This window comes from Lingula anatina, chromosome 5 (genome assembly GCF_051362555.1).
Source record: "Lingula anatina isolate TDL-2025a chromosome 5, LinAna3.0, whole genome shotgun sequence".
Classification (NCBI taxonomy): domain Eukaryota; kingdom Metazoa; phylum Brachiopoda; class Lingulata; order Lingulida; family Lingulidae; genus Lingula; species Lingula anatina.
Window position 1 is genome coordinate 9,114,071 of NC_141771.1, and position 15,571 is coordinate 9,129,641.

The following is a 15,571-nucleotide window of genomic DNA, read 5'->3' on the forward strand; positions in this document are numbered from 1 at the left end:
TCACAACAGCCGAGTTACGATGAAGACTCTGGGAAAGTGTGGTACTGGACAGCTCTCTCGCTCTCCCTATTCTCCAGACCTATAGCCTCAGCGACTTCCACCTTTTTCCCAGGATACGAAAACAAACAAAGGATGAACTGACAACTGCTGTGGAGGGATGTATATGGGATCAAGATGCCACTGTTCTACCGATTGAATATCAATGATTGGCAAAATAGATGGCACAAGTGTGTGGTCCTGCATTGGGGACTAGTTGAAAAATAAAGAAGAATAAATCCAAATACCTTATTCTTTTTCGATAAAACTAAATAATATATGGGCTTCCTTTGTAGGTCTTCCAAGAAATATTAAAAACTCACCCTCTGCGACAGATAGGATACGCTTTGTAGAACGCCTGTGAGAAAGTAACCGATCGAAATTCCTCGAGAAGTTTATGTTGCATCTCAAGTTCTTTGACAGATTCGGTGATTTTTTGCACAGCCATGGTAAATAAACACATTCGTCTTAAAAAACTATAAATATGATAGAGTTTCTGTAAGCACTATATTCTCCACTTATACCATCGTGATTTATGCAGTAATAGTATCATGTGACCTTGCACTATTGTTTGCACATCTTAGGTTAAAGATAAGGAACTTGAACTGTGAAATCCATCAACATGCACATTATTATCGGAACAGAGACACTGCAACGACCGCTGAAATCGGGAAGCCATGGTTCACTTCCTTGTGGCGACAGGATTACTTTTCACAGCCTGGTCGGCTGTGTTCGCAGGTAAGAGAGCATTAATGAAGGTGCAACTCGCGAGATGGCGGAGGATGGATTTGGGTGAGGGGGGATCTGCCCCTTTAGACTCAACCGATGATTTAGGGTGGGGATTACTCGTCTGTAAACCATTGCAATGGACTGTTTCACTTTTAATAAAGGATGGCAGTGTACGTGTATATCCCATGGCCATTTTAAACAGGTATTCATGTATTGTAAATACATATTTGTAGTTTAAAGTGTATTTTCGATTTGCTGTTAAGTTGGCTAATGTTTACAGATATGGGGGTGGTGCATTGTTAATGATTAACTAGCCTGGCTGAGGTGATCGTTGCTAAGGAAGTATGGAGGATGGCAGTTCTACAATAGTAACTACACGTAGGGCTGAGGGCATCAGTATTAAGAAAGCATGCTTAAAAACTAAGACGAAACAGCTACATTTATGATTTCAACAGCACGCTTTTCACTTGCTCAATAAGTCTTTTTTTAATGAAGTTTGTATGCATTTATCGTGTCATACGATGGAGTCATTTCGGTCCGTGACATGCATACACTGTAACAAATAAAGCGGTAAATACTATGAACAAGGAACATTGATAAAAATACATAACCCTAAATGTCGTGCTATCCCCAAGTCTATAAATTATTTTAGTTGAATAGTTGGTTAACATGCAAGTTAATTATGTTTTGTGGCATGCTTGCGGTATGAATACTTACAAGTCACAATCCCTGTGGACGGGGGTAGAGGTAAGCCTACATGTAAGAGTGGGCGATTACTCGTACCCTTCTCTTCCCGCTTTCCACTGACATAATAGAGGGCTCAAAATAGAACCTTTTTCACAGACCCATCCTTATAATGCACATTGACCCAGAAGAAAATAAATAAATAAATAAATAAGATATTCATAGTTCTGTTAGTTGGTTCAGATAGCCATTGGTTTTAGTCTCCGCGGTTTTAAGAAAGGAATGATACATTTTTCATATATTTAACCTTAAAAACAGAGTCATGTTGTTTAACACTACAAAGACCTTATCTTTATAAGAAGGCCTCATGGATGATGACCTCGTTTCAGACGAGAAAACAGACCTGAATCAACTGATGATAGATTTCTACGACTGGCGCCTTCAAGACAACCCGCAGTTTGCGACAACTAGCGGTGAAAGTCGATACGGAAACCGACTAGAGAACCTGACCATTGAAGCGTATGAAGCAAGGAAGGTATTAGAACGTGTTCGAAATGATGTAGAATCAAATGCAAAAAGGTGTAGAAGCTTGATTCCAACAGTCCTTTTCTTTTTATTCGCTCTGTAGAAACGAAAAAGAAAGAAAGAAAATGAATGAGTACCCCCGTACCTGTAAATTTGTTAATTTACCATATGTTATTAAATATTATTACACTATGAAACATGAATGAGAGAAATATATGGTACTTTCTAGGCGAAGTGTGAGGACTACTTGGCGAGACTTGACAAAATTAATCGCACTAAACTGGAGGAAAAGAGCCAACTGAACTATGACGTCACGCATGAATTTTTAAAGGCATTTGTCAGCGGTTACGATTGGCACTTGTAAGTATTACCTGCTGGGGTTGGAATCGGCAGGGGTATGGGAGTTCTTTCTCACCCCGCCACTGAATTAGTTGTTAAGATTAAATTATTCTCTCTCTCTCTCTTCTCTCTCTCTCTCTCTCTCTCTCCGATCCGCCATCGAAATAGTATTTCAGCATAAAGAATAGAATTTTGCGGCGACGACAATATTCTTGTGAGCAGGGGGACGTCACAAGTGCACCCTTCTTGACCACTCCCCTCCTATCAATTTCTTTTCCCGTCTTCCTTCGACCTGCCATTGATTCCGATGATTTGCACTTAATGATTGAAAGGATGACATTGTCCTTGTATCCTGTTAACTTCAAGGAATCTTAATTTCTAAAAAAAGTAGAAAAAAACATTGAGCCATAACAAATAACACAAATAACTTGAAATGATTTTAAAAAGCAGTGGCTTAATCATAACCATTAACAAATGTAAAAAATTATTATATTTAACATAAATAATTAACTTAATGTATATTTTTGTTTTTAGGTACAATTCCCTGACCCCAATTAACTTCCTTGAAGGCCCACATATCGACTGGGACACTTTTATAGAATTTATACCTTTCAAAACGAAGGAGAATTATGAGAGTTATCTCCAGCGATTACAACTTCTTCCCAGTCGCCTAGAGCAGATAGTGGTGCTGATGAGGAGGGCCATTGAACTGAACAGGACTAACCATAATGTCTCCATGGTAACATAAATACAGTAATAGCAGAATTTGTAAAGACTGCTGTTAAAATACATAGTTCACCTGAAATCTAGTATATCACAGCCACTTACTGTCAATAATGCTGTGAATAGCTTAATTAATTAATATTATAGCATAAATTGCATTAACACATGTATAATTCAACATACTACATATGTAAACATATATATTTGTATATCCATATATATTGTGTAAATATTGTAGTCTAGAGAGCCTGCAAATGTATTCACATCATTTAGTGCTCAATAAACTTATTATTATTATAAATAAGTTATCATAATGATGCATGTATAAAGATTTACTAAAATATATAGTATTCTACCCAAGATTTCGACCCCCAGGCCATCTTTGGGGATTTGAAAATAGAAGATTCTCATAGATGCATCGTTATAATAGTTTATTTATTTCTTAAAGATCTCCATGGTAACATGTTTACACTTTTTGAATAACGCCATAATTGGGTGTAGGGAGTTTGAGGATTAACGGCGTGATATATTGTATACGATTGTTTGCTGCACGATGAGACATGCCATGGTGTTTTTTAGGGATGAGTTTTTACTTTTAAAACTGTCCCTCTTGATTCATTGTGCCTTCCCTTTTACACCGATTTTTTTTTTTATTTTGCTAGCCAAATTTAACAAGATCTCTGTAAAACTAGACTAAAGAAGTATCCCTTAAAACACACTGTTATTTCTTCGACATATAATGATGTTATTTCTATACCACTATTGTAACTCAAGTTGTATTTTTTACTGTAGGATAGGATTCCGGGACAAATAGCGGACACCATTACAAACTTGGCGGCCAATGAAACTAAATTTTACAGTCCATTCCTGGACCAACTGGCCAACCTTTCTTTCTCAACAAATGACACGTAAGTACCAATACTTTTTATATAAAAGGCATATAATGAATGATAGATCTTTTTAAACAAATAAGTGTCCTGGAAGTTAAACATTATCCCTTAATAACCATGGTGTAGGTATATACTCTACCAAGTTTTTTTCAAATTGCAATCTGTAAACGCTCTTTAGTGGTCTAATTTATTTATTTATTTATTTGTGTTGTTGCTGTCTTATTGAAGATGGAAATTGATAATTTTTTGGTATGACCCTGAAATATAAGAAGTACAGGTATATAGACCATGTGCTTAACCAATAGTCTTAAAACAAAGAAATTAATCATTTCATCGTATTACCAACAAAATATGTAAATATCAAGGTCATCTGAGCCCAGTGCTTATCGGTCGGTTTTTAGCTATTTCTGTTAATCCAGTTTGTGCAAAAAATATTACATACTGCCTAGCGTTGAAATCGTCATAACTTTTATAATCCATAAAGGTGCATTTTACGACTGATAAAGCCGAACTTGAAGAAAGACCGTATAAAAATGTAGAATACATACATCCTCTTGAAGTCAATACATTTATTTCTACTCAAAAACATACTGAAACTGATTTTAAAGCTATATCTCTGTTGTTTAGACGACTGTTACAATAAAAAAGATAATCATTATATGGTCGTAGCTTATCACAATATCTTAAAGGAGTTTATAAAGAAATGATGGATGGAATTATTAAATTATCTGTTATCTGAAAAATTAAACAAAGTACACTCATAGAAACATAAAATAGCTAATAGATAATGAAATTATAGAAGAGTTAAAATGAATCAAGCAAGTGAAAAAAAGAGCAACTCTGACAAATAGAGGATCTCTGTCCACTTTCGCCCTTCACCCATTTCGGTATTCAGGCTTGGCAGACTCAGTCACTTAAGTTATAAACACATACCGTTTTAAAAAATCACATATTTTTCACAAATCCACAACGATATAATATAGCATGTTATTTGTTGGTTTATTTGCCGTAGAGACCAACTGCGAAGTAGAGGACTTGACGTCATTCGGAACAAAGTCCAACCAGCCTACGCAAACCTGTCAGATTTTATTACTAACGTAAGTTGATAAGCACGGATAATAAATAAGCCGTAAAAAGTTCCAACTGTTCCTGAATATTTTTATGTAGATGCTGCAGTAAAAATAAAAAATAAATAATACAGATTTATTATCTTGATATATATAGTATTCTATTTTCATTCAAGGAATATCTCCCTAATTCCCGAATTGGTTTAGGAGTGAGCAGCCTTGACAGAGGGTCAGAGTACTACAAGGCGTGTCTTAAGTGGCACGTGACCACTGATCTTAGCCCAGAAGAAGTGCACGAGAAGGGGTGGAATGAAATACGTAGGATTTCCACAGAGATGAAAAAGGTGGGGATTGACTTGCTGAAGTTAAGCCAATCAAATCAGTGTGTAATAGAAGTTTCATTCCGCCGTATCAAGAGGAAATTGATTTGCTGAAAAACAGTCAATCAGAACCAGACAAAATTTAACTGCTGAAATGTTCAGAACATGAATATTGCCGAATGTGTTATAATGTATTATACTTTTGGTATATTTTCTTGTCAATCACCTTGTGATTTTTTTATTTCAGATTCTTGCCAAACTGGGATTCTCAGGGTCAATTCGTGAATTCGTTGACACCTTGAAAAATGATACAAGATTTTTCTACAATACCTCAGTAAGTTTGCAATCGCCAACAAGAAAAATGTATCTGTAACAAGCATACTATGACGTCACAATGTCCTACAAAGAATGTAAACACAAACATATATTTAAAACGTGAAGCAGTGAAAATGCTATTTTGCCATGGAAATTTCTTAACCGTTACTAAAAAGAGTATTGGTTTAAATTTTTTTAAACTAATTACAAAATGTACCTGATTACAAATGCATAAATATGCTTGTTCTATAACCCTTTTAATTATTTTGAATGATTCTAATACCGTCTGACCACTAGTTCAGATGTTTTTTTGCATTTGTAGGAGCAGTTGTTAGCAGAATATAAGAAGATAGCGAATGAGTTGATACCGCCGCAGCTACCTAAGGTTTTCAAAGATATTCCGCATATCCCATTTGAGTGAGTATTAAAAAAATAGTAATAAATTAAGAGGTCCGTAGCTTAAACACATTGAAATGGTGGTACCGGTCTCAAAGTATTTTGGAAATTGGAATTTTTCTGTATTTTACATACACACATTTATATTATTCACTTTTTACATTGTCAAATTTTGTTAATCCTTGATATACAATTTACCACATATTCTGTATCATTAAGTGTTCGTCCAATGGCATTTGATGGACCAGATGGGCAGTATTTCTTGTTTCAAGAAGGGGACACATATGGCCCAGGGTACTTTGAGGTCAATCTCAGGAACCCCAAAACGAGGTTAGTTTCCCATATTTCACAGTCATTTCTGCAACGGTAGTAGTTGGTATACGTCTATTCCATAGGCGACATCTAATGTTAATTAAGCTTTATCTACTGATCCCATAGTGCAGTCACATCTTACATATAGTTGTTTCTGTAAAGGTTACAGCTTCGGAGAAAAAATAGTTAAATTGACAAAAAGATATATTAATATTTGTTTAGTAGTAACTTCCCAACATTTATATTTGTCCAGCCGACATGTTAAGACGACCATAATGCCGATCTATAAGAAAAAATGTTTATACTGTGGTGGCCAGCATGAATTAGTCTTGAGCTATAGTGGACAGGGGTTTATATTACTATAAGTCGCTGTTCCATTTTGTTATTCTCTCTCTCTCTCTCTCTCTCTCTCTCTCTCTCTCTCTCTGGTGCTGTAAGCGACACTGGCATCTTTAGGTACATGTAGTTGTCGGTTTTGAGTTTATGCTTACATTTTCCCCAGATTGACACCTGAAATGGTAGCATTGACATTACACGAGCTGGAGCCGGGACACCATTTCCAGGTGACTGAAACCTTTATACCACTATAGTAATATACGACAGTGTGCGTATACACGTGCATGTGTGTAAGATTTGGAAAAACTACAATTGAAAAATAGGCGTTTAAAAATGAAAGGCGACCAAGATATCAATATTCATTTTATGATGATGATATTGGACAATGACCTTAGTTCGGTGTATCCTCTATCTTAGAGACCAGCTTCGTCGAAATAATGCATTCAAAATAATTTCTCAGAAATTGTGATCAGATACTTTTTTGAAATTGCGTTCCATCCAAACAATACCCATCAACAGTTTCATTGGTTTTTAAGACACCGTCGCGGTCTTGAATTTTTATATTTTGAAGCTGACAACACAGTTTAAAACACGACATATTTAATGTGAATATAATACAAATGGTTTTCAAACTCGCTTTGTGAAGAAATAACATTATAACTTTGCCTGCCACTATCTGTATCCCGTCGATCGTTTTCCTCATATCTTAATTATTATTTTACTCTGTAGACAGTGTACCAAGTCACGGAGAATCTGCCGACGTACAGGAAGAATACAGAGTATTCCAAATACTACGCCGTCCCCTTTAACTTTCCGTTCCACACAGCATATACAGAGGTAAGGTAAAGAATTACGTACGCCAACGGATATGTGATAAATAGGTGTTTTGAAAGGAAGCATTTCTCTTGTTTTGATTTGGCTTTGGCTTTTTATCAATAGGAATTCCCTCAAAAGTATTTGTACTTTTCTACTTTGACAGACGTCTTCATAATGTCAACGTAGCGATATTGGTGTACAACAACACTTTACAAAGCAATTATCTCTCTGTATACATACGTAGGTGACAAGGATAAATGTATAACTTTTATATTTGGATTTATAACACGGCGTGGCATTTCGCGCCTGAAAAATACAAAATGGGCCCTATCTGATTAAAATATTGCTTTTGTATCCTGCAGGGTTGGGCACTTTATGCGGAAGCTTTGGGAGAGGAAATGGGTGTCTATAGAAACGACTACGAACTGTAAGTAAATTATGGCAACCCATTTGACCTTTTTTAAACGACACATTGGTTACAGTCACCAACACCAGTATTACTGCATTATTTTCAATAAACAGTTCTCAACTTATTGTACAGTTCATGAAAGAAAGGGTTCATATGTTTTTTCAGCTTTGGTCGATATTCCTCCGAAATATTCCGAGCATGTCGTTTGGTCGCTGATACTGGACTGCATTACTTCAAGTAAGTAGAATATATGTATGTTTTTCTTATGAAGAATAAAGGTAAAACACACATAATGTGGCATTTGATATCGCGATTCTGGATATATCGGAGGTTAGCAACTAGTACGTCAGTGATTGACCAGCAGTTTTAGCTATCCCACACTCAGGGTAAAAATCTGATTACTGCCCCCCCCCCACCCCTCTCAAAACTTTCCTTCTTTATTTAAAATTCTGAATTCGATTTACACGTTTATCTCTCTTCTATCCGTCTATCTCATACCAGTAGTGGCCTTCTTAGACGTATATGGACAGATACAGATATAAAGGGTTGATTTCGATATCATTTAGCTGGACGAAGGAGCACGCTGTTGAACTGTTTGCTAATTACACGGCCAACTCCATAGACGGGATCAAGATAGAGGTGGACCGATATGTCACGTGGCCGGGCCAAGCATGCGCATACAAGATTGGGGAGCTCAAGATTAAAGAATTGAGGAAGAAGGCAGAAGACGCACTAGGTGAGCGGATAAGTCATTTCTCTATTATTTTAACCAATCTCTCTCCATGTGTCTCTCTCTCTCTCTGTGTATGTGTTTCATTATGAATATGTGTGATTGGAAGAAAGTTAGATCATCTCTATCTCCTTCTCTCTTTCTTTTGCTCACACTCACACACATTTCTTTTTAGTCGCCAGTCACACTCTTCTCAAATCTTACGTATATTCCGGATTACAAAACAGTATCAGTATGAACATACATGTACCTCCACGTGCACTTTCACGTGCATACAAGTATGCATGCATACATGCGTGGCGTATCCACCTCAACAACAACTTGTGATGTTTTTACATTATACATTATACTTTTCAGGAGCACATTTCGACCTGAAAGAATTCCATAATCGTATTCTGAAGACTGGACCAGTGCCCCTGAGTATACTGGAGGCAGTTATTGATGGCTACATCAGGGAGAGCAAACCAACTTCTAAACCGACCAGTGGTGCTTTTTTCATAAATGCCGGGAATATGGTGGCTGTCGTGGTTGTTCTTTGCCATATCACCAAACAGTCCACCGCTTAACACATTTTTGTCCCTTGGAAACATGCTAAAACGGGCTATTTAGACAAATTATTTTCGGGTTCAGGGATAAATAACCTAAGCATGGTTTTATACATGGCTTATTGGCTGTCACAGTTTGAAACCTGTTGTAACTATTGTTATAATAAACTATCGATGGAAATCTAGACGACGTCAAGCTTTATACCCTAAATTGAACTGTAATTTGACCACTTTGGCACAGACGAAACCTGGCTCAATAAATGAAAAACGGAAACGTTGATGGTTCCAACTCGATCGTTGCAGAAATAAACGACGATCTGGCGCGATTCAGAAATGCTTCTTAGAGGTCATATCTTATAGCAAAAGCAAAGGCGTTCACAGAAAGCCTTGAAAACACTTTCTGGTAGCGAATTGCCCCTCATTCAACCAATAATTCTCTGACACACTGCTTCATTCAGTTCACGCACCGCAAAACCTGTCACAAGTGTATACAAAATTTCAAAATATGCTCAGGCGTTGCAAAATATGAAGCTTTATTTTTGACAGAATCATGATATGTCACAATCATACTAGGACCAGCCCAAAAGCTCTATACTATCTGACCTGATCCATGTGATACATAGGCTGTTCTATGTAATGTAATATCTGTACAAGACGAATTGGTAGGTTAATGGCACACTTGGCCTAATTTTTAGGATAAGTTATAATTATAATGACCTCAGCACATATAGACATACCTTTTAAACTAAAATAGTTCATATTCAATGTGAAATTAGTATAAATGTATAACAGCGTAGAACAAAATGTTTACAATGAATACCTTGAGTACACGTGCTCATATACAATATAGCATTTATATGTGTGTTCTAATTATGAACTGGATTAATCAAATTTCAAGCGGTGGAGTATGTATTTTGTCTTTCATTTAACAATCCACATGTGTCTGAATAATAAAATGATTAAAATATTCCATCGCACTATATAGACGTGATGATTATACGCAAGCAGTGCGTAAATTGGCTTCGGCAAGGTAAGGGGGCTCGTGAGAGAGCTCGACGACTATTCCAATTGGAATGAATAAACTAATACATAGGTAAAATGCAAAATTTTAGCATTATCTTAGCACAATCCGCACTCGTTAAAGAGTACTGCAAATATATTATTCCACTTTGGCAATGGGATATAACTTTTCGTAAAACATTTGTGAAAAGTGGCGTACAAGCCTACAGTGTTTTTGTTGGCCTTCAGAATCAGTCGACCTGCTTCGTTCGCATGGGGCAGAAAAAAATCAACGTTGGAATCTCGTGGAATGAGGTCTACCAGAGCCTTGAAGAGAACCATGGTTCCGATCGTATCTTCTGCATAGAGGGGTCCAAGGTAGAAACCGTTCCTAGCTGGCCTAATTGATCCGTACCCGACTATCTTTCCCTTCTCCAACAAGACGAGTGATTCTGCCGTCGTTTGGCCAAGCCATAACTTCAGCATTTCTGGTCTTGGTATCACGTGATATGACGTATCATAATCAATGAGATCCGACTGGTCAATATGCCTCACGTCAGATATATGGTATTTTCGTTCTGCATCCGATGGCAGTGGGAAGTTTTTGAAGACGCCGAAATATTTTCCTAGCACGTCTCCTTTAAGGAGCGGAGAGCCAATGTATCTTTCATATGTATCTGTCATATAGGAAATGGAATTAAAATGAATATTTCTGTCGCCATATTCTTCTAAAAATGTTTTTATAATTTGTGCCCCTGAAAGAAAATAAAAACCGCAAACTAAAATCAAAATATGCTTTCTGTTACCAACTTTCTGTAATAATAATAACATAGAGAACTTAAGAACAGCTCTACATGATTCATCTCAGCGTTGTATACAATATTATTTAAAATTGTAAATTACTGGCAAATATTTACGGGCTAAATTGAAATGCCAACGTTTTATACAATCATTTAAGAAATGTTTCGTAGCATGTCTCTTTAGCTGTACTGATTGATATTTGAAGATCTTCTACTAAGTTCATTGGAATTGGAATAAAGTGGGTAATTTTTCTTTTAAATATCATAAACATTTTCAGAAAACTTTTAAGCGATCATTGTCGAACAGATAACAAATGTAGCTGCATGATGAAGGATTGGCAATATCATCCTAATTCTGTATCATGAATACTATGAACATAGGCCCTGTTCACAACCAAGTTGATCCACTGACTAACTGATCCGCAGTTAAATGTTGGCAAGCTATCATATTTGATCCGATCTCTCCCGGATCAACTTGCTTTGAACAGAGTCATAGACTGGGTTCCCATACTTAGATCGATCCATCTGGATCGACCTAACTCCCTGCTATCAGCTCAAGAGGCTTAAATGTCTGTCACGCCTACCGAATCAGCTAGGAGTAAAGATAATTACCCCCTAATAGTTTCACTAGGCTTGACAGACGTTTAAGCCGGTTAGTTTGATAGCAATTTAGTGAGACTCCCCAAAGAGATAGATCGATCCAAATATCTGTGGGAATGGTCCCATAGAAGAATAGTAATCTGCTGTTGAAACATTATCTGTAGCCTCTTAAAATTACGACTACTATTTGGAAATGTGATTCAATGGGAACCGCTGTAACGTGCTTACCAACACCGTGCTTCCGCATTTTCGACGACACTATGAAGTGGCCCACTGTAGTCAGGTCATCATTAAAGTCATGAGCCAGAATGCAACCTTTAAATAAATTAAAAGAGAAAAAAACGCCATCGTTAGTAATGCACAGTTGCATTTTTATATCTGCTTTCTAGCTCATAATTTCAATCACAATTTCAATCATAAATGAAGTTTGACAACTAATGATGAGCTGAAGCTTAGTCTAACTGACGACGTTACCTTTCCCTCTTGGGTACCTCAGCCGCGATCTACTGAAAATAAAGGGGTTCAAATCTATTTTCATCAAAACTTGAATTGTTAGCGCCCAAATTCAATAGGGCCCTACAGGATCCTATAGGATGTCCTATCAGTAATTGGCCAAAATCCTATGGAGTCCTGAAGGACGGCATATAGGGTTTTTAAGGAAATTTGCCAAAATGCCTGTAGCGTCATATAAATCACAAATAAAGCATCCTATGGAACGCCCGATAGGAAATTTTCGTAAGGGTAGTCACGTTGTAGTTAAGAGCACCGGAATTACAGTTACAATTCAACAGAAAACAAAGTTATGCACAGCTGGTATATAGCCAGAGTAATAACTGCGCAGTAATATATGCGCAGTAATATCTGCTGAACATACATGTTATTACATACATGCGGCTCTGTAGCCCTGCGTGCAAGAGTGGAAAGTTAAAATCTTCCAAGCCTGGGCTCCGTAACTCGAAGGCGTTGCGAACTGCGATAGCGATATTACCTTTCATTTCGAGGCTATTATATGGGTGAGTAAATCCCAAGTTATGGAATCGAGGTGAATCCCCATGCTTGTGCTCGCGATGCTTTCGAGTTACGGAGCCCATGGTTTTCCCAAAAATCATATTTAACGAATTTTCTCGGGATAAACAGCATTTTCCCAGCATTTTTATCTTCCTTTCCTGACACTTTCCATAACTATGTAACAATTTTGGAAAAAGAGCAAATATCAAAATCCGCGCTTATGCTCCTATTTCACACAGAGCACGAATCCCACGAATCGCCAGGAATATTCTTAACAGATTCTTATATATTCATAGTCAGTTCTTGCAATTCTTGATAAATCACGAACTGATTACGATTCAATTACGATAAATCAATTGATTGAGGTTATTATTCTGTCAATACACGTTTTAAAAGTTTTATTTGTCTTCAATGGCAATATTCCAACAGTGGTAACAAAGTCAATTTATTCTTTTACTTTTTACAGATATAATTTTGCAATCACTGCATTTTTATCCATCTTCATGGAATGTTCCAGATAATGACAATAGTATTTTCGAAACGTGTCTGATTATCTATATGCAATGACTGAGCATTTTGTTCTCAATCCCAGAACTTATACAATAACAGTTCGGTAAGACCTCGCCTCTTTCTTCCTTTGTTAATAATTACAGTTCAAATATTACACCAGAAAAATGTGCCGCATCAAATGGCCCATGCTTAGCGACCTACCAGTATCTTTGTATGCCCTTCGCGTGATGCACAAGACTTTTAAACTGATAAAACACACGACACGCATATTATTACCTAGGGTTACAAAGAATAACGGTGCACCTCTTTTACATCTAAACAACTGAGGAAGGTCACAGGATAGTGATAAAAATATTCTAGAACTTTTTCTCCGTTCCCCTTTGAAATTACATTGTGATCCCCTAAAAAGCAGCTCATAAAACGACCCATATGTATATTACTTCTGTCTACTGTGATAATTGTTTACAAAAGCGAGGATAAAGAGCATATGTCTTTTGAAAATGTTCATGCAAAATAAAAAAAATATATTTCAAGATCATATAATACACGAAGGACTACATAAAACCAATTTTGCTGTATGAATAAGAGAGCAAAACAAACATATAGACTATAACAGAGCTGAAGGAATTCTTTTCTTACAAACATAACCAAACCAACAAACCAATCCTTCAAGTTTGAATATTATTAGACTGAAAAACTCACCCACTGCTTTTCCGTCCTTTTCTGCGATAATCCAGCCTTTTTCACTTATTTTAAAATAGGTCTCAATCATGTCTTGATGTGTATTCCACGTGGCTTCCTCTGTCAGTTTCCATACCCCAGGGATGTCTTCTTTTCTCCCTCGGCGTATGAGAAGCCCGTGGCTTCCCTCCATATTCCAAGTGAAGGCCCGCTGAGGCACAGGCACGGGACCCGCGAGTCTGCAAAATGGATCTAATACTGTAGGCAAACGTTCACCGTACTTAGTACTACAAAGCCGTGAAATCATCACACGTCTTCCTACCACAGGCGCCAACATTCCTGTTATCATCTTTGTCAAGTAATTTCTGGATTGCTGTATGGTCTTAAGTTGTTTAGAAATATGTCCCGTCCAGCAGTGTGTTATGAGAACGCCTGCAGGTCTTTTATCCGATGTGTGTTAAGGACAAAGGGTGCGGGTGACAGCGAGGCCAAATTGGGGCCGGGCCAGGCACGTGCACTGCAGTAGTAGTTTATGTCCTTGTAGGTGTGGCAACATAAGCAAAAAAAAAATGCTCTATCAAAAAGCACACAAACGTACACAGCGCTTATTACTGCTGCTGATAATTAATTTATACATGTAGATACTGGGTGTAAGCTTTGTGCATAAAATCTTCAACAAATTTCACGGTGCCTTCACAAAGCTCGTGTGCACTATTAAATTTGAGGTCATACTGCTCTCTTAGTTGCTTAGTCGTAGGGCATTCAAGTCCAACTTGCCTCTCCGTTTGCATTGATATCCAGCAAACAAATGGTATCCCCTCTCTAGTGATACGGGCCAGCGCCCAGTCTCTATATATGCCTGGTTGTGACAAGGTGAGAAGACGTGTGAAGTTAGCCTCTGATACTCCGGGATATTGGTGTTTTGCTTGTAAACACTATGAGCTGACAACTAAGGATTTGTTTGTCTCTTGATATGCAGTAAACTTAGATCCACTTTTTAATGAAATTGTTTCCTTAAATTACATTTTCCACTTTACCTCTGCTCTGCAGATTACAATTAACTTGTAATAGCCTATATATATTTGAAGGCTTTTGTTTTACTAGACTCACAGCTATATAAGATCACCGGCAAAAAATGCCACTTCAAACACTTTTCTTTTGAAAATCTACATTTTTTCAAGAATGGAACAAATATCCACACATGGCATTTCTTTTGTGTACAACGGTTATCAAGCGTCATGTCAATTTCCAAAGCTTTCAAACACTTCTTTTAACCTACAGCTCTTTGCGTCGACAGTCTTTGGTTCTTCTGTCGCTATGCCTCGCTCTTTTACCCCAATTTTTTTTTGCATCCGCGCACGCCAACGACAGCACTGTGCCTCACCCACCCACCTACCGTATATACGTTTTACTTCTTATAGTAATAAAATACAATTTTCAGAAATCATATCTAGCAACAAAATACTGCATTGAACACTCTAGCATTCGAATTCGAACCCACGTACATGTACAAGGGTATACCTGTGTTTAAGACAGCGGATTTACCAGGGAGCCGCAGGAGCTTCGTTTGTAGGTTTTACATCAAATGGAAACTACCTTGTCACGCAGAGGGCCAGTTTGGTTGTGCATGTTTACATCTGCAATAATAATCGATAGCCCGGGTGCCGTATAGATGTATTTCATCTCGCGCAACGCCAGTCTCCGAGCATGTTCTTATCACCATCGTTAAGTTCTCGATGTACCCGAGGCCTTGTTTGAGAAGCCAACACGGAGCGTTTCTAGATGTTTTTTTTTTTTTTTG

At 37.3% G+C, this 15,571-nt stretch overlaps 2 protein-coding genes across 3 annotated transcripts; one reads left to right on the forward strand and one right to left on the reverse strand.

Annotated features, from left to right (window-relative positions):
- Window positions 1-637: 637 nt before the first annotated feature.
- Window positions 638-10,892, forward strand: LOC106177676 (uncharacterized). The gene is made up of 16 exons (XM_013560522.3): window positions 638-774; window positions 1,839-1,984; window positions 2,204-2,334; window positions 2,848-3,052; window positions 3,829-3,944; window positions 4,939-5,023; window positions 5,170-5,337; window positions 5,561-5,647; window positions 5,951-6,045; window positions 6,244-6,354; window positions 6,839-6,899; window positions 7,402-7,509; window positions 7,851-7,915; window positions 8,063-8,134; window positions 8,464-8,633; window positions 8,985-10,892. The coding sequence occupies exons 1-16, from the start codon at window positions 714-716 to the stop codon at window positions 9,191-9,193; spliced, it is 1,890 nt and encodes a 629-aa protein (XP_013415976.2). The 5' UTR covers window positions 638-713; the 3' UTR covers window positions 9,194-10,892.
- On the reverse strand, window positions 9,682-14,582 carry LOC106177678 (uncharacterized). 2 transcript variants are annotated; one of them, XM_087013845.1, is made up of 3 exons: window positions 13,792-14,582; window positions 11,800-11,886; window positions 9,682-10,848 (listed from the first exon to the last, which is right to left on the reverse strand). In XM_087013845.1, the coding sequence occupies exons 1-3, from the start codon at window positions 14,117-14,119 to the stop codon at window positions 10,292-10,294; spliced, it is 972 nt and encodes a 323-aa protein (XP_086869971.1). In that variant the 5' UTR covers window positions 14,120-14,582; the 3' UTR covers window positions 9,682-10,291. The 2 variants fall into 2 exon arrangements, with proteins under 2 accessions (XP_086869971.1, XP_013415978.2); XM_013560524.2 differs by having other exon boundaries at window positions 9,682-10,926; window positions 13,792-14,567.
- Window positions 14,583-15,571: the final 989 nt, after the last annotated feature.